Below are 24,688 nucleotides of genomic sequence, written 5' to 3'. Positions count from 1 at the left end.
CAAACTTATTTCTAGATTATGTAGACTGAAAAGATTAGTTATGCGGGATTTTATTATATCTCTTCCTTTATTTCAAACAGGCGTATCATGTTAAAAAATTTTAAGGCATTACAGGCATTTAAGGCATTACTGTAAATGCTCAACAATAAATAAATATATAAGGCGCACTCCCTAACACACACCGAGCAATTGATTCTTTTTTCTTTCCACTAAGTTCTGTTTTAATATATATCTTTATATGCAAAGTCTAGGTCACATGAGCTTGTTAAATATCTGTTATATAATCTTGTTAGATTACCTGTTACATAACTTTGTTAGATTATTCCCATCCCAGATCAGATCCATTGTCACCATATATATTTTTTCTACTTACACTTTTTTTTAGTCTTCTAAATTTATCATTGTCTCCCAATTTGGCTGCGATTCACAGAATTGTTAAGAATTGTGAGGTTTTTTATGCCCTTCATCATCTACTACTTAGGCCTATTTTTCTTAATGATTTCCAGTGCGTTAGATATAATCACTTCATGTGTATTCCAGGTTCTCCTTCTCATGTGTGTCTAAAGCACTGAGGTTGTAGAAATCTTTCACAAATTACGTTTTGTGTTGACCTGACTCACATTTTGTCCTCTTTTAAGCTCCCTCACATCCTTCCATTTCTAGTAAATTAAGAGTTTATAGATGTTCTGCTGTAGCAAATGCTTACTTTGTTCCTTAAACGTACTTCTGTGGAGATCAAACCAAGAATAAAAAGAACAGTTTCCATGCACAGTGATGTGCCTCTGTGTATAGATTGTGTGCATATATTTGTTTCTATTTTCTACATGTGGATAGTTTATTCTTCTGTTTATCACACTCTCTGTTGTCCAGTGACTACTGATAATGTAAATTATTACTGACCTCAATATGTCTAATGGGAAAATAAGTAACATAGATTAGCCACATCATTGTGTCTACATTGATATGAAGTATAAGATTGTAGAAAAATTTACTTATAATTGAATTGACTTATCACTCAGTTTCCTTTAATTTGCCTTTATTTTGGTACCCAGTTCTATATACAGAAGTTTGAATTTGAGTGGTTTTTAAATGTTTCTATAGTAAGAAATTGAATGCTGTGAATTTTATTATGTCTCAAGTGCTCACAACAGTTCCTACAATTTTAAATTATATTTAACAATGTAATGGCATAGAGTAAACTGCAAACTTTTATATAGTCAATGCATGACTCCTACTATCTGGGTTCTTATTTTGATTAAGCTCTTGCTGTTTAAAAAATTCAACTCTGAGAAATAGGAACAGACTGTTCCCTGGTTTGGTGTATCTGGTGGTGGTGGTGGTTTAGTCGCTAAGTCATGTCCAACTCTTGCGACCCCATGGACTGTAGCCTGCCAGGCTCCTCTGTCCATGGGATTCTCCAGGCAAGGATACTGGACTGGATTACTATTTCCATCTCCAGAGGATCTTCCCAACCTAGGGATTGAACCTGGGTCTTCTGCATTGTAGGCAGATTCTTTACCAACTTAGCTACGAAAGAAAGAAAGAAAGTGAAGTCACTCAGTTGTGTCTGACTCCTTGCGACCCCATGGACTATAGCCTACCAGGGTCCTCTGTCCATGGAATTTTCCAGGCAAGAGTACTGGAATGGGTTGCCATTTCCTTCTCCAGGGATCTTCCCAACCCAGGGATCAAACCCGGGTCTCCTGCATTGCAGGCAGACAGTTTACCGTCTGAGGCCCCCAGGGAAGCCTAACTTAGCTATGGGATACCCTTAAATCTTACCGTGTGGTTTTAGTGAGTATAGGATTCCAACATAAGACTTTTAAAGACAGAACTCAAATAGATAGTTTACTTCATGACAACAAAATGTTTGTCAGATGGAGTCGCCGGTCACGTTGCAAATATGGTAAAAAAGTGGTAACCAAAGCCATTCTTTGTCATTACTGAAAGCAGCTGGACTAGATTCCTATCAGATGCTGGGAAATAGTTTCATGCAAGGAAGATATTGTATAGTACTGATAAGATATTCATAATATCTTATTCATATCTTATGAATAAGGTGTTTAGTTTGGCTTGGAATTTTTATTTTTGCTTCAAAATATCATTGTCTACCAAATTCTGTTTTTATTTCCATTGGCATTTGGTGAAGTAAATAAAGCCTGTAAACTCAAGCATTATTCCCTAAAGGGTAGAGAGGTCCTGAAGTCACTTTGGATTTAGAAGTGCGATACTCTAAAAGGTACTTCAGTAGGTCACACAGGAAGCACGTTCCTCATAGGATGTCTTCCTGTCCTCTCCTCCCTCAGTGGGTGACCCAGTCCTGGAGAGCCTGTAAATGTGTGCCACCAAGTTCTCAGTCCTTAGTCACCAGAGACTTTTTAATTCTGGGTATTTCGTTGTTTGTAAATATTTCCATGCATACATTTTTTAATTGAATAATATCAATATGAACAAGTTTCCTATAGTGAAATATCAGCATCAGAGACATCCTAAGCCCTTCATTTTAAAAGGCAAGTCTTCTACCAGTTAGACACAGAAAAATAACTTGGAAAAGAAACTTATTTATACCTTCCTTTATTAAATTCTTCCATTCCTGCTTCCTGCTATAGCTAAAGAAATAAAATTTTACTGGAAATCAAGTGAAATTGTCAGTGCTTTGATTAAATACAGTATAGTTTCCATGATCGTCTTAGCAAACTTGAGCTGCTATTTAAGAAGGGCTTCTAATAAAATAGGAAGTCGAGTCTTTTCTTCTTACACTAGAGAGGAGATAGTGTAGTAATTATGGGGAGATAATTAGAGCCAGGCTACCAGGTGCAAATCTCATCTCCTGTGTCCCAGTCCTCTTCTGTAAAGTGGGGATGATAATAATTCCAACCTCTTCTGGTAACCATGAGCATTAAGGAAGTTAATATATATGTACATGTAGAACAGTGCCTAGCATTTGATAAGTGTTATATAAATATTGGGTATCATTTTTTGTTACATGTCATACAACATATATATGTGTTATCTGTTATAATTATCGGAAGTTTCCTACAGAGACTATCTTGCTATTTAAAATTATGAGTAAGAACTTTTATACTCTCAACATTTGAAAAGCCCTCACTGTTGTAAAGTGAGAAAGTGCTCACATTGTAAGCTAGGAAGCTATTCCATCACCTCATCCTTCACCTCATTTCTTAAAGGAAGAAACAAATGGGTGCCAGTTGTATCCCCCTCATACTTAATATACACACACCAGATTTATCTGTGAGCCTCCTCTTGTGTGTGAATAGAGAAGCTATGTAATAGATCATTTAGATTATATATATTTTCTACAATATTATTATAACATTTCTGGGAAATTAGATAGGGTTTGACTACCTTTGAAAATAAATGTTGAATCCGAAAAATGTGTTCCTCTTCCTGGATCATTTATATTTAGAAATAATACTGAATTTTGTCACATACCTGAAATGTCAGTAATACCACAGCTGCATATATCTCTTGAGTTGGTTTTATGTTGACAAGACAAATAGGAAGATTTAAACATTTACACATAAGCATTCATTAACTTTCCATTCATAACTGAATTTTCATCTGTTATAATTTATTTCTAGTGAATTTGTTTAATAGAAAATGGGCTCATTCATGTTGATGTTTGGCAGAAACCAACACAATACTGTAAAGCAATTATCCTTCAATTAAAAATAAATAAATTAAAAGAAAATAGGCTCACAGTTGTCAATAGATGATGGAAGGAGGTTAATCATCCTGAAGGTGTATTAACACAAACAGGTATTTTACTACCCAACATTTTTAAAATTTTTCAGTTACAGGAATTGATAACAATAATCTGTTATTTTTATGTGAAAAATCATCTGTAATAGTACCAAGGTATTGTGCTTAGGAGACACAATCCTCATAACAAAAGTTACGTCAGTTTCAGTTCCATTTGTGTGTTGAGAGACTTGAGATTTTCTGCACCTTTGACAATTGATAATGACCAGAAGTGCCTATTTCTTTATGAACTTGATCATCAAAAATTGATGTAAGGAATTGCATTTGTTTGACAGGTTGTTTCTCTTTTCCTTTTTTAGTGGATTTAACAACCTCCAAAGAGGGCGGAGGGAAAGATATAACAGTTTCTATTGCCACCATGATACAGATGAAGTTTAGGGGGCAAATGGGGAGAAATGAACCCGAAATTCAATAAATTGGAGAAAACCATTAAAGAATATCTCTAGAAATTTTTTATTGTGGGAAAAAGTTAAAGTAGTATTTCACCTTTGTCTTACAGAAAAAGTTATCAGAGCCTTGACCAGTTATCAGCTGAGGTTAGCCTTTCTCAGACTTCACTGGATCCAGGTCAGTCACAAGAAGGAAATGGAAAACAAGACACATTAAATTTAATCAGTGAAGGTAAGAAAAAAGTCTATTTGAAAATTATGTTTTCCTGCACTGTACATATTTTGATTGCTAAAGAATAATAGTGACATTTCTGTGAAGCATGCTAGGAATTAAGCTGCCATTATGATTAAAAAGGGTCAACTCTTGTTTTTATCTCATGTGTTTGTAGCTAAACTCCTCAAAAGATATTCTGTAACTGTTAACCTTTATTTCCTCACTTCCTGTGTTCTTTTTTACCCACTCCAATTTGGCTTTTTTTTCCAGTTTGGTTTTTGTGTCTCTGCTACTTACTAAAATGCATTTTATGAAGGTGATCAACCACTGCCATATTGTTGACATCAGTCCTCTGTCTTAAACCTGTTAAACTTCTCAGCAGTTTTTGATCCAGCTGATGATTACTCATTCTTGAGTTCCTTTTGGTACTTCGTTTTCTGAATATGCTGAAAAACTTGGGGAATAAACATAGAAGAGTCTTCTTTCCTGTTACTGCTTTCAGCTGTGTTCTAACCACCCCTCTTTCCATTGGGTTGCATCTTCATGAACAACATGTTGGTCCATTTTCATAACTTTTGAGGCCACTTTCAATCATATGATCACATTTCAGTTTCTGAGACACAGTCTGCTTGCTTTTAAACTTCAGTAGAATAGCTGGTTCGAAATTCTTTCCTTTCCCACTCCCACCCCCCAAATATAGGCTAGCTGTGTGACTCTAACACTTTGGATTGGATAACTGGTGCTGGAATAATCTGATGCTCACATATTTTTCCTCTGCTCTTCTCAGTTCCATACTTGGTGATGTATGTGAGGTCTAGGGAAAGACAGACAGTTCCTTACTTCAAAGGAACTGTTTTCTTCTGTGCCTCCTTCTCTGTCGTCTCTGTTGCAGTGAATGACACCACCACAGGCTAACGCCTAGATGCTGCTCTTTGCCCTCTAACTGCAAGTCAGTTTGTTAGCAAGTTCTGTCTGCTTCCCATGCAACGCATGCTGCATGTATTGATTCATCCTCTCCATTACTACTACTGTGGTCTAGACCACCTGAATCAAGCCTCTTGGATAGACTGCTTTCCTCTCTCATTCCTGCCTCCTCTCAATCCATTCTCCACTTAGTGATCAGTAATCATTAAAAACAGAAATCAGAATCTATTTGCCACCCACCTTGAAATTCTGTAACTGCTCTCAGTGCCGATCAGAATAAAATCCAAACTGCTTTTCATGGCTTCCTCGTGATCTGATCCTTACCAGCTTCTGCCTTATATTGGTCCATTCTTTTGTTTGTTCTCTACATCATAGCAAACTGACCTCCATACTGTACCTCCAAGCTGGTTTCTGCCTCAGCTATCTTTACACTTCCTTTTCCCACTGCCCTGAAACTCCTTTCTTAATATCTTTCCATGGCAATTTCTTTATCAAGTCTCTGTACAAATATCAGCTCTTTACAGTAGTTTTCATTGGCTGCTGTATCTTAATTCACCACCTGTCTCCATGTCCACCCCATCCCAGGCACTTTACCATACATATTGCCATACATTGTGTTATGATTCTTATCTGTAACTCCCCACTAAGATGTAAGCTTATAAGAGTAACTTCCTGGTGGCTCAAACAGTAAAGAATCCACCTGCAATGTGGGAGACCTGGGTTCGACCCCTGGGTTGGGAAGATCCCTTGGAGAAGGGTATGGTAACCCACTCCAGTATTCTTGCCTGAAGAATTCCATGGACAGAGGAGCCTGGCGGGCTACAGTCCATGGGGTCAAAAAAGTCGGACATGACTGGGTGACAAATGCTTTCACCACACATGAGGGTAGAGTATCTTATCCATATTTTCACCAGTATATTGTTAGAGTCTGATGAATTATAGACAGTCATTAAATAATAGTTGATAGAATAAGTATATATAATAAATAAGTGTCATAGACTGTGAGGAACAAATTACTGGTAGTATAAAGTAAAAATTCAGTTAACTAGAAGTCTCAGGCAATGGGAAAATTGTGATAAAATGAATTTCCTGCTTCTTTTAAGATAGTTGTTGACATGTTCTCGAAGGGCCTTAGTCTGTTTTACTAGTTTAGTAAACAGTGTATATTAAATACAAACGGATCTTTCTTTGATGATGTGGACAATAAAGGTAGCATATTAGAGTGTCTTAGTGGCACTAATGTCGATGGAAAAGAGTAAACTGTCATTATTTGGAGTATGTATGTTTAAAAAGCCTAATGAATATTATGAGTGGATTTCTTTATGATGATTTTTCATATAAAAATACATTTATTCAAACTTTTAATCTAATTTCTAATTTTAGGCATTTTAATATCAGTAAGATGATATTAATAATGTTTATTTTTATACTATTAAAACAAATGTGAGACTTCCCTAGTGGTCCAGTGATTAAGACTCTACTCTTGCACTGCTAGGAGTGTGGAGTTCGATCCCTAGTCAGGGAACTAAGACCCTCCATGCTGTGTGGTGTGGCCAAAAATAATAATAAAGTAAAATTTGTTAAGAAAAAAAAAAGAAATGAGTGGAGGAGGAGGGAGGAATGAATGGGTGGCACATACAGGATTTTTAGGACCATGAAATGGTTCCAGTGATACTAAAATGGTAGATACATGTCATTATACATTTGTGCAGCCCATAGGATGGTCAGTATTAGGAGTGAACCCTAATAGAAACTGTGGACTCTGGGTGATAATTATGTGTTCATGCAGGTTCGTCCGTTGTAACGAATGTGCACTCTAGTGGGGGAGGTTAATAATGGGGACTGTGCGTGTGCAGTGGTGGGAGGTGCATGAACAATCCCCACACCTTCATGCTCAGTTTCTTTGTGAACCTAATTACCCTAAAGAATACTGTATTGGTTTTAAGAATTCAAGGTAGTGCTTTGAAAAGATAAGCAAAACTGATAAACCTTCAGCTAGACTCATCAAGAAAAAAAGATGAGACCAAAATCCATAAAATCAGTAATGGAAAAGGAGAAGTTACAGCTGACACCACAGAAATGCAAAGGATCGTAATAGATTACGAAAGCTAGTAAAATGGATGAGCAAGAAAAAAGACAGATTCCTAAATGTACACTCTCCCAAGGTAGAACCAGAAAGAAATAGAAAATATGAACTGATGCATTGCCAGTAATAAAATTGAATCAATAATTTAAAAACTTACAGCAAACCAAAGGCCAGGACCAGATGGCTTCACAGGTAAATTCTACAAAACATTTAGAGAAGAGTCACCACCTCTCCTTCTGAAACTATCCCAAAAAACTGCAGAGGAAGGCACACTTCTGAACTCATTCTATGAGATCAGCATCACCCCGATACCAAAACCAGACAAAGATATCACACAGAAAAGAAAATGACAGGCCAGTATCCCTGATGGACGTATATACATTACAGGTAGTACTCTGATCAAAATGCAAAAGAATCATAGAATTTGATAATTTTTTTCTTTAAAGGGGCCTTTCACCTGGGGATAAATAAACCATCTATTGAACAACTCTTGGGTGAAAGAGAAATATAAGTTGAAATTACAAATTTCTAAAAAATGCCAATGAAGACTCTGCATAGCAGACTTTGTGAGATTTACTTGTCTTCAAAAAGGAAAGAAAATAAATGAGTTTTCCCAGCCCCTAAAACTAGAAAAAGAACCAAAAAGTAAAAAGCACAAGGAATAAAATAATAAAGATAAAATCACAAGTTAATGAGATAGAGAATAGAAAAGATATTTACTTAATAAATCAAGAAACCTTATTTTTTGATTAAAAGAGACCCAGATAATTCAATCGTAAAGGGAGGGAAGCAAATAAAAATTAAGGGAATAAGTATAACCTGATAAATACAGTATGAAAAATAAAAAAAGATAGGCCAATACCACTTACAGATATTGATATAAAAGTTTTAAATAATGTATTAGTGAAGAGCATCTAGCACCACATAAAGAAATGATACACCATGAACAGGAATATAAGATTGATTAAGTATTAGGAAATCTGTTAATATGATACACCATATTAATAGATCTGAGATAGAAAAGATTTACCATCCACAGATGCCAGAAAAACCTGGGCAGAATTCAACACTTGTGTGATAAACATTCAAGACAGAAGACCTAAGTAATACTTACATTACATGAATATGTATATATGTGTGTATGTCTGTCCTAAAACCAGCATCTTAATGGGGAAATGCTGAGATACCCATTGTTTCTACCACTATTTAACATTATACTGGAGGTTTAGCCAGTGCATTTAAAGAAGAAACTTCTAGGGACACAAGAATTGGATTTTAGTTTATAGCGTGAACCTGGGAAGCACAGATAAATAACAACACTAATTTAGACAGTAAAAAAAAAGTCTTGGAGCTTCTCTGTGGTTAAGAATCCACCTTCAGGGGACATGGGTTCGATCCCTAGTCCGGGAAGATCCCACACGCCACAGAGTAACTAAGCCCATGTGCCACAACTGCTGACCCCACCTGCTGCAGGCTCCTGAAGCCTGCATTCCTAGAGCCTGTGCTCTGTGACAGAGAGTAGCCCCCACTCGCTGCAACTACAGAAAACCTGTGTGCAGCAACAAAGACCCAGCACAGCCAGAAATAAACAAAATTCAAAAATAAACTGCAAAGTTTAAAAAAATAAAAGTCTTCTAAAGTAACAGGATATAAAATTATACAGAAATCAGTAGCTGGTACAAATAACCAGTGAGAGACTCTGTTAGTAGGGAAAAAGAAAAACTATTTACATAGCGGAGAAGATAAAATATTTAGGCATTGTACGTTTCTTGTTAAGTTTTTTCCTACCTCAAGAGAGCTATAACCATTTTTAAGAAATACAAAAGCAGACTCAAGTGAATGGAAAGAAATACTTTCGAGTTTTCTCCAAGTTAATGTAAACTTGACACAACCCTGCATATGCTTTTATTTTCTAATCCAGTAAATTTACCCTGGAGATATACTTAAGTAGCACAAAACTATGTATGCTCAAGGTTATTCTGTCCACTTAGTATTTGTTTACATTCTGTACTTTTCCCTGAATGCTTATCACTTTGAAGAATTTATCTAGCTATCCCCTTTTTAAAATTTAACTTTTTATTTTGAAGTAATTGTAGATTCACATGCAGCTTAATAAATAATACAGAGATCTCCATATACCCTTCACCCAGTTTGCCTCAGGGGCAACATCTTACAAAACTGTACAATATCACATCCATGAAATTGACAGTATAATCCACTGATTTCACTCAGATTTACATGTACTCAGTTCTGTGTGTTTTTAGTTTATGCCATTTTACATGTGTAGGTCCATGTATGCACACCGCCATTCAGACATGGACAGTTCTTCACTACAGGGATCCCTTATGCTGCCCTTTATAACCATACCCACCTCCCTTCCAGCCATGCCTTACCTCTGCCCCTTCCCTAACCCACAGCAAGCACTAATCTGTTCTCTGTTACTGTAATTTGTCATGAAATTATGAAGAGTACTAAGATTAGTACATGAACTCTTTGGATTGGATTTTTTCAGTCAGCATAATTCCCCTGAGATCTGTCCCAGTTGTTATGTGTCTATTTTTTTTTACTGCTTTTTTTATTTTTAGTTTTGCTTTTTTATTGCTAAGAACATTCCATGGTATGGATATACTATATCATTTTTGTTTTGTTTTGAAACCAGTCGTTGAGGGATGTTTGGGTTGGTTTACACTTGAGGACTGTAAAGCTGCTACCATTGGCTGAATGTTTGTGTTCCCCTACATTCATCTGTTGAAACCAGATGTCTAGTATGAGAATATTAGAACGTGGGCGCTGGGAGATGATTAGGTATGAGGATGGAGGCTTCGTGGATGGGATTAGTGCCCTTAAAGAGAGATCCCAGAGAGCTCCTTTACCCCTTTAGTCTTAGGACAGAGTGAGAAGACTACTGTATATAAACCAGGAGACGGACCATAACCAGACACCGAATGATCTTGGATTTCCCAGTTTCCAGAACCGTGAGAAACAAATTTCTGTTGTTTATAAGCCACCCAGTTTATGATATTTCTGGTATAGCAGCTGAAATGGAGTAAGCTGCCGTGAACCTTTCTTTACAGGTTTTTGTGTGAACCTAAGTCTTAATTTCCCTGGGATAAATACCTAGGAGTACAGCCGCTAGGTTGTATGGTGGTTGCACGTTCGGGTTTTTAAGAATCTGCCCAACTATTTTTCAGAGTGACTGTTCCGTTTTGTATTCCCACCAGCAATGTATGAGTGATCCAATTTCTCCACATCCTTGCCATCTTTCGGTGTTGTCACAGTTTTTTATTTTAGCCATTGTTATGGGTATGCAGTACTGTCTCACCATGGGTTTAATCTGCATTTCCCTGATGGACTTCCCAGGTGGCTCAGTGGTAAAGAATTTGCCTCCCAATGCAGGAAGACTGAGGAAACATGGGTTCGGTTCCTGGGTCAAGAAGATCCCCTAGAGGAGGAAATGGCAACCCACTATCGTATTCTTGCCTGGGAAATTACGTGGACAGAGGAGCCTCTTGGGCTACAGTCCATGGGGTCACAAAGAGTCGGATACAGCTGAGCCACTGAGCATGCATGATGGCAAGTGACGTTCATTTTCGTGTACTTATTTGCCATCAGTATCCTCCAGTGAAATATCTCTTCCTGTCTTAGTCTGTTCTCTAATTGAATTCCTTTTTTTTTTAAACTGTTGAGTTTCAAGAGTTCAATAGATAATTCTAAAATTGATACATATTAGAAAACACTCAAACTTGATGGGCAGCTATACATTTTTCATGCTCTCTCAACATAGGTTACTCTTGAAAAATACTGACTCTTCAGGAAAAAAAATGTACTGGAAGTTCAGCATTTCTTTTCCTGGCTATTTCTTACATTGCATCACAGTAAAAATAAAACGAAAAATTTTAAATTTAAAGACTTTCATGACATCATCCCAATTTTATAATATTCTTTATACCTACTTTTCTTGTTGAATGTAAGCTGGATGGTAAGTCCATTAAAATTTCTTTTGTGCTTTGCTGCACTGATTAAATTTTTATAATGAATATGTCATTTTTACAAACATAATAGATGTTTTTCCCTTCTAAAAACAAATGGAAATTAAATACATCAAATGTATTGTTTGAAGTGGTTAATTTAATGATAGAACTGTAAATGACTATTTTATATATTTTGCACATTTTTAGTTAAAAGTATTAACATCTCTATGTGACAAGTCTTAATAGGGATTTGTTATTTATTACTTGAAAAAAAGCAATATGTGCTTGTATTCTAAAACTTGATTCAAACAGAAAAACCTTTTATGCCTTTATATAGGCCCCTACGTTTCTCAAGGATTTATTTTAATGAATGATATAGTAAAGAGGTATAAAACAAAAGGAAATTCTACATTCCTACTGATTATTTAAATTTTTAAAAAATTTTGTAAGTTACAATGTACCACAGTTGTTGATAGGAAGGTTGAGAAGTTGTCTTTTCTTTTCAGGAAGCATGTATTAAGCCTTTCATATGTGACTGGTATTATGCTAATAGCTACCATATTTCATCAAGTCTAACCAAAAAAAAAGCCCTCCAAAAAAAAGAGAATGGCGACAATTAAACTACAACACATTTGTCCATATCCCTTAGCACTTTTATTTTAAAAGGTCTTTTAGACTTAAAAAAAACCTTTCATTATAATTCTTATAACATAGAATCCATCATTTTATAAAACAAAATTTTTAAACTCACCATATTAAAGCATACAATTCAGTGGTGTTTAGCATATTCAGTGTTGTGTAACCATCACCACTGTCTAATTTCAGAACATGGCCATCACCCAGTAAAGAAGCCCTGTTGTACCTACTAGGGTTCAGTCCCAACTCCTCCTTCCCCCTCCTCCTGGGTGACTACTAATCTATCTTCTGTCTCTTTGAATTTTTCTGTTCTGAATATTTCATAAAATGAAGTCCTACAAAGTGTAGCTTCTTTGGGGCCTGGTTTTTTTGACTTAGCATGTTTTCACAGCTCTTCCAGGTCACAGCATCCATGAGTTACTTTATTTCCTTTTATGCTCAAATACCATCCCATTGTATGGATACAGCGCAGTGTGTGCGTTCGTCATTTGAACATTTGGGTTGTTTCCACTTTGGGGCTTTTATGAATACTGCTGCCATGATCATTCATGTACAAGTTTTTGAGTGAACTTATATTTTTCTCTTGGGTATATAATTAAGAACAGAATTGGCTGGATCATATGTTTAACGATTTGAGGAACTGCCAAACTGGTTTGTTTTTTTTTGAACAGACAGTTGCATTTTGCAGTCCCACCAGCAGGAAGGGTTTCATTCCCTCCCCACCCACACCAACACTTGTTATTGTCTGTCTTTTAAAATAGCCATCCAGTGGGTATGAAGGGGAATTTCATGGTTTTGACGTGGATTGCGCTAATGCATAATAACGTTGAACATCTTTTCATGTGCTTATTGGCCATTTGTATATCACCTTCAGAGAAATGTCTACTCAGATCCTTTGACCATTTGAAAATTGCATGGTCGTTTTATTGTTGAGTTGTGATAGTTCTTTATGTTTATTTTGGATCGTAGACCCGTATCAGATAATGCAGATTGCAAGTATTTTCTCCCTTTCTGAGGTGTGTGTTTTCACTTTCTTGCCAATGTTCTTTAACTTACAAAGTTGTCGATTTTGACAAAGTCCAATTTATCTAGTTTTTCTTTGTGTTGCTTGTGTTTTTGTTTGGTGTCACATCTAAGAAAATGCTGCCTAATCCAAGGTATGTGTATTAAGTGTAGGTATAGGTATCCAAGGTATATGTATTTTTGTATATGGTGTGAACTAAGGTTCAAGTTTCATTCTTTTTGTATGTAGTCAGTTATTCCTGGACCATTTGTTGAAAAGACTCTTCTTTCCCTCACTGAATGGTCCTAGAACTCTTGTTGAAATCCATTACCCACAGATGTGTGTGTTCATTTCTGGATTCTCAGTTCTGTTCTGATGGTCTGTGTGGCTATGATGGTGCCACGTCATCCTTAGTCCATATCACTCTGCCTTAAATTACTGTAGCTTTGCAGTAAGCTTGAAATCAGGACATGTGAGTCCTACAACTTTGTTCTTTTTCAAGATTGTTTCAGTTGTTTGGGATCCTTTGCATTTCCTATGACTTTATTTCAAATATAATTTGTATTCATCTATTTATTTTTGACTCTACTGGGTCTTGATTGCTGCGTGCAGGCTTTCTCTAGTTTGGGTGAGTGGGGACTACTACCAGGTTGCAGTGCTTGGGCTTCTCTTGTTGTGGACCTCGGGCTCTAGGGCACTCAGGCTCCAGTAGTTGTGTTTCCCAAGCTTTAGAGCTCAGGCTCAGTAGTTGTGGTGCATGGGCTTAGTCGCTCCATGGGATCTTCCTGGAGCAGGGGTCGAACCCGTGTCTCCAGAATTGGCAGGCAGATTCTTTACCACTGGACCACCAGGGAGGCCCCCATATGAATTTTAGAATCAACTTGTCATTTCTAAAAAAAAAGGCAGTTAGAATTTTGATGGGGATTACATTGAATTTGTAGATCAGTTTGGGAAACATTGCCATCTTAACAATATTATCTTCCAATCCATCAAAATAAGGGATGTTTTTCCATGTATTTTAACCTCAACTTTCTTTCAGCGCTATTTTGTAGTTGTCAGTGTACATACTTGCATACTTTTGCTTAAGTTTATCCCTAAGTATTTTACTCTTTTAGATGCTATTGTAACTGGAAATGTTTCTTAATTTTCTGATTGTTCATTGCTTTTTTTTTTTTGATCCAGTCAAGGATCACACAGAGCATTTAGTTTTCAATCTCTTTGGTGTCCTTTCATCTAGCAGAGAACCATGCCCCCTGCCCAGCTTTTTCTCTCACTTGACATTTACGTATTTTATGCACCCAGCCAACTGTTTTGTTAAATCCTTGACAATTTAGATTTCTCTGGTTGTTCATTCTTAGTATATTCTGGTTACACATATTTGGAAAGAATCAGTCAGTTCAGTTCAGTCCAGTCGCTCAGTCATCTCCAACTCTTTGCAACCCCTTGAGCCAACCACAGCACACCAGGCCTCCCTGTCCATCACCAACTCCCAGAGTTTACTCAAACTCATGTCCTTTGAGTCAGTGATGCCATCTAACCATCTCATCCTTTGTTATCCGCTTCTTCTGCCTTCAATCTTTCCCAGCATTAGGGTCTTTTCCAATGAGTCAGTTCTTCCCATCAGGTGGCCAAAGTATTGGAGTTTCAGCTTCAGCATCAGTCCTTCCGATAAATATTCAGGACTGATTTCCTTTAGGATGGACTGGTTGGATTTCCTTGCAGTCCAAGGGACTCTCAAGAGTCTTCTCCAACACCACAGTTCAAAAGCATCAATTCTTTGGCACTCAGCTTTCTTCATAGTCCAACTCTCACATCCATACATGACTACTGGAAAAACCATAGCTTTGACTAGATGCACCTTTGTTTGCAAAGTGATGTCTCTGCTTTTTAATATGCTATCTAGGTTGGTCATAACTTTTCTTCCAGGGAGCAAGTGTCTTTTAATTTCATTGGGAAGAATACAGTATAAATAATGCATCTTTTTTTAGTACATTTCATTAGGAGGTCACTGGCCTTTTTGCACACTGAGAGACCCTTTAAAAGACAGTTCCTTTTGACATCCCGGTAGTCTGTCACAGCTTCCTTGCTTTGTGGAAAACAAGATGTTCTGAGTTTCTTTGGTACATTTCATGCCCATACCCAGGATCAGCTTTCTCCAACAAGTCCTGTTTCCTTACACTAGAAAATGATACCGGACAACATAATCTGGGCCATAGAGGTGCCTGTTATGACTGGACTGGTCACTGTTTCTAGCCTCTTCACTAGCGAGTTAGGTTTTTTAAAGAAGAGTATACCTTAAATTTATTTGGTTTGTAATTCATACATAAAAGATTTCCATGTACTTGATTTTGTATTTTTGTATCTTTCTTATGAGGAAAATATTGGTTCCTAGTTTATAGGAACATAATTATTTGCTTTTTCTTATTTGTTTTAATTTCAAAGTAATATTATCTCTATTACTAACATAGGATAAGTTATAATAGATTAAGATTCGTTTTTAATTATTTTATCTTGCGACTATATCCCAGAGTCAGAGTACTATGCTTAAAGTTCATCTCAACTCTGTTTACTTCTGCTTTCATAAGTAACTATCTTATTAGTTTAATTATCTATTGATCTTTAAAAACATATGCAAATTAAAATAAATTCATGTTCCTCAATATAAAAGATAACATATTATGCGTTTTGCTTTTTCCACTACATAGTATATCCTGGAAATTATAGAGATCTTTCTCATTCTCTTTTACACTTGCATATTACTCCACTGTGTATGTTAGACTTTTAGTCTTTGCAATTACTGTGTTATAATCTGTATGTTTGAAAAATATGTGTAATTTAAGTATATACTCTCAAAGAATTGAAAATAGGACTCAAACAGATACTTGGATGCCACTGTTCACAGAATTATTTTCAGTAGTCAATAGGTGGAAACAACCCAGATGTCCATACAGATGAGTGGAGTAACAAAATGTCATATATATATATATATATATATATATACATACATACATACATACCATGGAATGTTATTGAGCCATGGAAAAGGAATACATACCACATGCATGAGCCTTGAAAAAAATTATTACGTTAAGTGAAATAAGCCAGACACAAAAGGGCAAATGCTGTATGATTCCGCTTTTAAGAATGAATGTAGGATGGACAAATTCACAGAAAGTAGATTAGAGGTTTCCAGAGACTGAGGGGAAGGGGAGAAAGGAAAGTTACTGTTTAAAGAGGTAGGGAGTTTTTGTTTGGCATCATGAAAATTTTTTGAAATAGTGGTTGGTGATGGTTGCACAATAGTGTTAATATAATTAATGCCACTGAATTGTACCTTTGTGTGTGTGTATGTAATTAGCAGTAAATCTCTTTGAAATATCATAGGTCAATGATGAATTAGGAATTTGGGAGAAACCATTCAAGCATTTGAGTTCCTGGAGCATTTAGCAAAAACTCTAAATGGCCTGAAATAGGTCTCTAAGCTTAGACCTTAAAAGGAACATCTGTGTCTTCTGATGATAACAAGTGTTATCATCAAAATAAGATGACATTTAAAACCCAAATGTAACAATTATTCTTCCATATGGTTTCGTAACACTGTTAATCTTCCTATATTTTATTAGTTGGCGAAACCATGAAGTGAACATAGTCATCTTTTGGTGTCTGTTCTCCTTTTACAAAGGAAGGAACAGGCTCGGGGAAGATGCCTTTCCCTAGGTCACACGGCTGTAAAGAACACAGGCATTCTTTCATGTCCCAGAGCAGTTCTTACTGAATCATTCATTATGTAACCATGTGATGAGTGTCTCCTGTGTGCTAGCACTGGGGATATGATGACAACCACAACAAACTCCATGTCCTTTCTCAGTCTGTGATTTTTTAATAAAGGAGAGTGCCCCACAATTATCACTTGGTATGACAGCGAAGACACTGCAGAGGGGCAGTTTGAAACAATGTATGATATTCAGAAACATCTGACATCTGGTTCAGTTTACATTTCTGTAACCACATGAGTAAAGCCTAAGCTTCCCATCTTTGGAAAACTGATTTTCACCTTACTAGCCTTTCACTGGAGAAGGCAATGGCAACCCACTCCAGTACTCTTGCCTGGAAAATCCCATGGATGGAGAAGCCTGGTAGGCTGCAGTCCATGGGGTCGCTGAGTCGGACACGACTGAGCAACTCCCCTGTCAGTTTTATGCCTTGGAGAAGGAAATGGCAACCCACTCCAGTGTTCTTGCCTGGAAAATCCCAGGAACAGCAGAGCCTGGTGGGCTGCCATCTATGGGGTCACACAGAGTCGGACATGACTAAAGCGACTTAGCAGCAGCAGCAGCCTTTCACAGCCTTAGGCCAGCCTTTTAGAGCAAGTGTGTGCACAGTGGGGGTTGGAACTTGTTCTGCTCGGGAAAGAACATGTTTTCCCCAGCCATGGACACAGACCTCTGCCATTCCTCCTTCAGGGACCAACTGACTTCTAGCAGGTAACCGTATTCCTGGTGCAGAGTAGATGCTGAATACGTTTATTCAGTCAGTGGACAAAGATTCCCTAGGTCAAGCTTCCAGCTGAATGGAAGCAGTTCTGCTGCTTTTGCATCACTTTACCTTTACCCACATGTGGATTTCCTGGTGTTTCTGTTGCCTGGGCACTTTTATTGTTGCTATAGTTTTTGTTCTTCTTTACTAATTGGATATGACCATATTCTCTCCCAAAAAGGTAAATTCCATTTTTGTTCCAAAATATCTCAAGCTTCCACATCTAGAACCTTAAAAGCACAAATAACCCCTGTCTAATGGTTCTATAAGGGATAGCATTGAAACTACTGGAAGATCAAACATGTCAACATACAGATGTTTGATTTCACAGTATGTTTGCACTGTTTTATACAGTATGTAAAGTTCAATGGCTTTAGGATTTTACTAGTATCAGGCTTCAAGAGCAATTAAATATATTATTTTATCCTAATTTTCAGGTAAAGAAGATACTCCCTCATTACTTGGCCTCTGTGGGTCTCTAACATCAGTGGCAAGTTACAAATCTCTAACAAGCCTAAAATCGAATGACTACCTTGCAAGTCCTACAACAGAGATGACAAGTCCAGGTCTGACTCCATCCTGAAAAATTATATGTAAAAGCCAGAAGTTTTTATGTTGCAAATATTCCATATACGTAAGTTTGACTGCTGGGAAAATCTTTGGAATTTTATATTGTTCTGGGACATGTCTGGAATTCTGTTGCTTATATTAGAGAATTCAGTCCACTCCATGTGAAATTCTGGGTGAAAAAAAAAAATGCTGCCATTTTTCATTTTAAAATGATTATATTTGTCACTGAAATTTAAAAATAGGCTAAAAAACTTTCAGATATCCTCTAATAATCCATTGCAAATTGTACATATTTATTATTCAGCTGATTTTCATATATTTAAATGTATCATAGTTGCCAGAGACTGAGTTCAAGGTTTTATTCTAGATATTTAAGTATTTTCTTTTGCTCTCTTATTCAATGGTTACATTTTCTAAAAATGACTTATTTCATTTTTCATGAACTCCTTCCCAGGTTCTGATGTTTAAATGCCTTGTCTTTGAAGTGAGGAGAAAGGTTCTCAGCTGCAGTTTCACAGCAGTTTATTCAGTTTAACAGTTACCATTTAGCATCAACTTAACATTCCATTCAACATTTTATAAATTTTGTAGGATGTGCCTTTAGGCAGTTACTAAATTTGTTCAGGTCACAAGAAAAGTATTTTACAGTATTTTAAGCCATTTAGGTAAAACAAATAACATTTTGTTTTCCCAAAATTTTCTTTAAAGTTTACCAATTTTAAAATTGATCACATTTATGTCCCATAAACTGGAAAAACTTAAAAATGTAGAACAGATGTTGAAAATAATTTTATCAGGAAAGATTTCAAGTTCACTTAAGGATTTGAGAAGTTTTAAAATAAGGATCAGTAGGCTAATCACCATACTTAACAGTATGTCTGACATACAGTGCTGTTTTTCCCTTGTGTGCAAGAATGAATTGTGTCTTAACGTGCTTTAACAGCTTCTGTCATTAATCATGCCATAATCTCATTTTAAAACTGACCTTAAAAATTACTAGTTAAAAATTAGTTTTATTAAAAAGCTCTGAGTGTCTTTTAAATTTTTGCAAATTTTGAAACAACTGTACATTTGGTCCCCCCAAATTCCACCCTATTGAAAGAAGAAATGTATGAAGTATATTTTCTAGAGTAAGTAATAGGAAAACATGATCAATTGTGCCAAAGATGTTTTATACGTTGTTTACATGAAGAGGCTACTACATTACTTACCTGGACTTTGTATGCTATTTTTTATTTGTTAATAAAACATTACATCCAAACTTAGTAACTTTGACATATAGAAAGAACATTCCTCCTAAAATATTGAGAGAAAAGCAGCACTTACCAGTCATTCTTTGTATTAGGAATGTGGGAGTGTGGTAGTTCTCTGCAATACTTTACTCTCATTATTCAGAATTTAAGATAATAAACAGTAACAAGGCTAGTCTTATGTTAAGACAGTTCATACAATGTCATTTCAGGGACAAAGACCTGGAAGCCCTTAAAAGAAATTACTTAGGTGTATCAGAACATACTCAGAGCTTTCTTCCTTTGCTGCTGCTGCTAAGTCACTTCAGTCGTGTCCGACTCCGTGCCACCCCATAGACGGCAGCCCACCAGGCTCCTCCGTCCCTGGGATTCTCCAGGCAAGAATACTGGAGTGGGTTGCCATTTCCTTCTCCAGTGCATGAAAGGGAAAAGTGAAAGTGAAGTCGCTCTGTCGTGTCTGACTCTTAGCGACCCCATGGACTGTAGCCTACCAGGCTCCTCCGTCCATGGGATTTTCCAGGCAAGAGTACTGGAGTGGGATGCCATTGCCTTCTCCGTTTCTTCCTTTAGCTTAAGTCTTTAGTACTTGTAGTAATGCAAATATTCTTGAGAAATGGTACCATCAGTCTAGTCTTAATTCTGTATACCTTATTGTGAATGATGTATCTACAGCAATTTGTAATTCAGCATGGGGAATGGAAGGAAGGTTAAAACAAGGATACTGGGAACCTTGGGAGGAGCAAATGAGAAATGATTAAGGGCAGGGGGAACTTCAAAAATTTGAGGCTAGCCTTAAGCACTGTTGCTGCTGCTTTCCTAACAACAGTCAGACTATTTAAATGCTTTCATTCATGGTCCACTCTTAAATGACATTATCCTTCAGTAATTAAAATCATTGTTACATTTTCCATACATTTTTATAATACAGAAAGGAAATACAGGATTCCATAATTGATCAAAATTTTCGGGTTTGTTCTAATGTGTACAGAATCTTGTGCATCTTAACCTGCTGCTGAACGCAGATTGAAACACAACATCTGAGGACAGTGACTTTTTCTCCTTTCTTGGAGCTCTTGGTATAAAACTGATCTGCTAATGTGACTTCAGGTTTCTACTCAGTTCATTTCACGCTAGTTATAGAGATAGTTTGTTAATGTTTGCATGAAGTATGTCTCGATCTTCAGTAATGTTCATTGTTCACACACCCTCCCCTAAATAGAATGCTGAACTATATGCTACTATTTCCATGTGTATTTTGTTGCCTTGATGTACGATACTTGTTGCATGTATATTAAACATTTTGTACCATGCAGTAGTAGTCTTATTTTTTCTTTGACAAAATGTTATTTGATTCAAAGTATACAGTCAATTTTTGTTTCAACAAATGTGGTAAGTGTATATTAACACCTCAAATACTAATATGAAAATGATTTTGGAGAAATCTTCATTTTGTTTCAAATTACTTTTTATTTTCTAAAAAATGACATAGTATGCTTTAAAATTGACAACATTCACTCAAGTGATACAGTACAGTAGTGGTTTTGGCTGAGTTGTGATTTAATTATGTAACAACCCTGTTTGTTTTCTCACCGGTAAATGGACCCAGCACTATCCTCTCAGCACCTATGTGATGGCATCAGGATAAAGTCAACATTAAATAAAATTATAAGTTCTGAAGCGGTAAGTACCAAATGCAAACTACTATTAACTGTGACTGACAGGAACCTTAAACATCCAAGTAGACTAAGTTGGTTTTAAGTCATCTTTATTAGATTTACATACAAGTTTTCAAGTGGTTAAAAATGTTCCTCACATTTACAACTTACGTAAATTCTTTGTTAAACTTCCTATTTTTGGTTAGTTTCCGGTTTTGATAAACTCATACACTGGATTATTCTGGAAATGTCACATGACTGCTTTGAACATCAGGGTTCTTAATTTCTTTTACCTAGTCCACTTTGCTCTTTAGTAAGCAAAGCAACTTCTATTTTGCTTTAGCTTTTTTCCCCCACTGATAGGAGGGGGAAGATAAAATTATACCAATGCCATGGTGGTACCTTTTAAAAATATACTTTAGTATAAACCAAAACTTTTGTTTTTAAATAGGTCACCTGATCGTAAGTCCCATTTTTCATCCTGCCAGTCATTTTTCTAAAACCAGCTTCACTATACAACACTTGGTCTTAATATGTGCCACATTCTGGTGTTTTCTGTCTTATTCTAAGCTAACCTATGCTAGGGAGAAGGCAGTGGCACCCCACTCCAGTACTCTTGCCTGGAAAATCCCATGGACGGAGGAGCCTGGAAAGCTGCAGTCCATGGGGTCGCTAAGAGTCGGACACGACTGAGCGACTTCACTTTCACTTTTCCCGTTCATGCACTGGAGAAGGAAATGGCAACCCACTCCAGTATTCTTGCCTGGAGAATCCTAGGGACGGCGGAGCCTGATGGGCTGCCATCTATGGGGTCGCACAGAGTCGGGCACGACTGAAGCGACTTAGCAGCAGCAACCTATGCTATCTTATTTTCTTTTAGTTAAAAAAAAAAAAGGTCTTGAGAGAAAAACAAAACACAACTTTGTAACTTTTTAGAGCTGTGCTCAAAATACTTCCTTGGTTTTCTCTTGCCGCCTTGTTCTTCCTTTGGCAGACCAGGCCCCTTGGACTCCTTTTTCAATCTGAGCTACCACGTGGCATGTATACTCTGCTCAAGCCACTGGTGCTAAGTACCACTGCCTGACTGAAGACTCCCAACCTCCAGGTATGTTGCCTTGGACTGCCTGTCCTAAGAAGCATTTCCCAACCAGCCTCTGCGCCCCAGGCCAGGGGAGAATTCTTCAGCTTTTCCATTACTTCGTTTATTTCTAACAATCACAGATGAAACCTTAAGACCAATGAGAGTAGCTGAAATGTCTTATACCTCCAGTGCTTTTTATACTGCCTGCCACATAAAAGGACTCATCTCAGTAAGTGTTGAGTGATGGATTAAAACATAATAACAGTAATTTACTTTTAAAAGTTCATTTTGGACAAAAATTAAAAAGTAATACACTAAACATTCCCATATCCCTGGAATTTGTGCCCCAGTAAAAAAAAAAAAAAAAGGCTAGAATTAAAGGAGTCAAATGTGGCTAAATAAACATAGTGAATAGTTTTCCTAGAAATAACTTTATTTTTTAAAAGTAATATGGAATTATATGAAAGGCAGCAAACATGTAATACTTGAATGAGACATTTTTCTTAAAAGACTTACACATAAGAAATGAAATGTGTATGTTAGAAATTTTAACATTAACAGAATGCATTTAGAAACATTACCAAGAATACAATTTGTAGCCAAACCTTTTTTGGTTCCTACTAGTAATGCTTTTTTACCACTTAAGTATAGACAAAGCCTAAATTCAGACTTCTTTTCTTTCAGATACATTGCATGTAATGTACGTTACAAAAACTATAGGGAATTAGGTTTATTTAAGTTCTTTTAGTTATAAAATAAGAATTTTCCACAATGCAGTCAGTAGTGGGGCAAGGAGAGGATGAAAGTTTCCCTTCTGTTTGTTTATAAGTGACATTAACTTGAAATACGTAACTGTTTTTTGAGACTACTGTTCAAAACCTAAATTTTTCTGCCTTTTCCTACCAGTTACCCAAAAGAAGCACAGCAGAACAAAGGTAAATTTAAATTTAATACTGTTAAAATCAGTGTTCAAGATAAACTCCGTGTGTGTTTTATATATATGTTGATAGTATAGCATTAACATAATTTTATATGAAAGTATTTAGCTAGAAGCACATGGTAGCTTTAAAAAAGCACAAAATATTTCAATGAAAATATAAATATTTATATTTTTATGAATATATATGTTGCAAACTTAAGGTAAATCAACACAGGTTAAAATACAAAAAGCTTAAATACAAACCCTATATAGTTTATTTCTGGTGAAACATAGATAGTTTTCTACTATATTAGAAAATACATTAACCTCTACCAACACTAGAGATTTGTCACTTAAATATATATTACTCTATTTTAGGGAAAAAGTAAGTGTTTCACATTTTCATAAAATACAGATAGACTGCAATAAAGTGCTTTTTCTTAGAGTATACAGATCCTGAGAAAAACAAAAATATTGAAAAATATTGTTTTGAAGTCATATTCTTTTTCATTCTTACATTCATAAACTAAACTTCTTAGGCATTAGCCTCCAGTGACCAAAAGCTCTTTCTTCAAGGAAACTGTGGCTTGGTAGTTCTTGGTCTAGCACACTCGTGTGAGATGTGTAAAGTCAAGGGACATCTTGAACATATTCTGTCTCAGTGATGTTAGAATAAGTGAACAGACGTGACCTAGAGAACTTCACAACTGGTAATACTTGATTACAAGACAGCTGAAACCAGAGGCCTTTCTTGTGCTGAAACAGCATTCTCACTAGCCTGAATACAACGTGGTTTTCCACTGCGCACCCAAGTTTGACTGAAGTGAACATTTAATATGGTCAGTAAACACTCTCTCTTACAGCAATAGTAGATAATACAGGGTCTTTAGATATCAAAAATAGCAGCATCAATATCACACAAGTTATATTTTTGGTTCATGAACATAAGATAGCCATACCTTTGATCAGAGAAATCTTAATATACATGAGGCCTTAAAACAGTAACAGGGTGGGGGCAAAAAAAACACCCAAATATATGTGAATTAAAGAAAATAACTGATAAGCAATATTTGATAAATGATGTGAATAATAATAATTGAAGACTGCTTTCTGTTATCTACTTTGTTGAAACACTTAAGTATCTACATCCATGATTTAAACGTGTATAAAAGACGGGAATTCTTTTAGACTCGGTACATGATTCAGCATACACTGCAAAAATGTTTGATGTCTCTGACACTCCCAACAGGATGAAGTTACACAGAAATCTGTACCAAACTCTGAGATTATTGCTCTCAGTATAGAATAATTTTTCTCTTCTTTCAAAGAATGCTCAATGGTTATGATTTCTGGAATATCTTTTTCAAATTCTCAAAAATTAGGATAAAAATTTGAAGTTAGAATGATTAAATGCAAAGTAGAGATTTACTATTCATTTAGATAAGAATGATAGAAAACCACTGTAAGATAACAGCGAAAAAAGTGAGAAAAGCTCTTGCCTAAGAATCTCCTCTTATTATTTGGTCATGGTTGTTATTTCAGGTTGAAACAGCATCTCTAGTATTGCTGTCTTTGAGCATTTTGTTTCTGGAAGAAAGACTTTCCAAATTCATATGTACTGATCATAACAGCGCAAGCAGGAGCAATTTTAATTAAACGAGGAATCAGTCC

General features: G+C 36.2%; 2 protein-coding genes across 27 annotated transcripts in view; one reads left to right on the top strand and one right to left on the bottom strand.

The window, feature by feature from the left end:
- The window catches only part of RUNDC3B (RUN domain containing 3B), a 156,376-nt gene extending 135,702 nt beyond the window's left edge, over window positions 1-20,674 (top strand). For 10 of the 15 annotated variants that reach the window (XM_081536490.1, XM_081536489.1, XM_081536479.1 and 7 more), the window contains 2 exons: window positions 4,283-4,404; window positions 17,980-20,674. In XM_081536490.1, the coding sequence (XP_081392616.1) occupies window positions 4,283-4,404; window positions 17,980-18,125 (268 nt within the window). In that variant the 3' untranslated portion in view covers window positions 18,126-20,674. The remainder of the gene's footprint in view (window positions 1-4,282; window positions 4,405-17,979) is intronic. The other 5 variants (XR_014067453.1, XR_014067451.1, XR_014067450.1 and 2 more) reach the window with 2 other exon arrangements.
- Window positions 20,675-22,513: 1,839 nt separating this feature from the next.
- SLC25A40 (solute carrier family 25 member 40) overlaps window positions 22,514-24,688 on the bottom strand; it is a 75,271-nt gene continuing 73,096 nt past the window's right edge. For all 12 annotated transcript variants that reach the window (XM_081536491.1, XM_081536498.1, XM_081536492.1 and 9 more), the window contains one exon: window positions 22,514-24,687. In XM_081536491.1, coding sequence (XP_081392617.1) covers window positions 24,575-24,687 — 113 coding nt within the window. In that variant the 3' untranslated portion in view covers window positions 22,514-24,574. The remainder of the gene's footprint in view (window position 24,688) is intronic.

Source organism: Giraffa tippelskirchi, chromosome 10, assembly GCF_054371585.1.
Source record: "Giraffa tippelskirchi isolate mGirTip1 chromosome 10, T2T-mGirTip1v1.2.pri, whole genome shotgun sequence".
Classification (NCBI taxonomy): Eukaryota; Metazoa; Chordata; class Mammalia; order Artiodactyla; family Giraffidae; genus Giraffa; species Giraffa tippelskirchi.
This window is presented reverse-complemented; position numbering and strand designations above follow the sequence as displayed.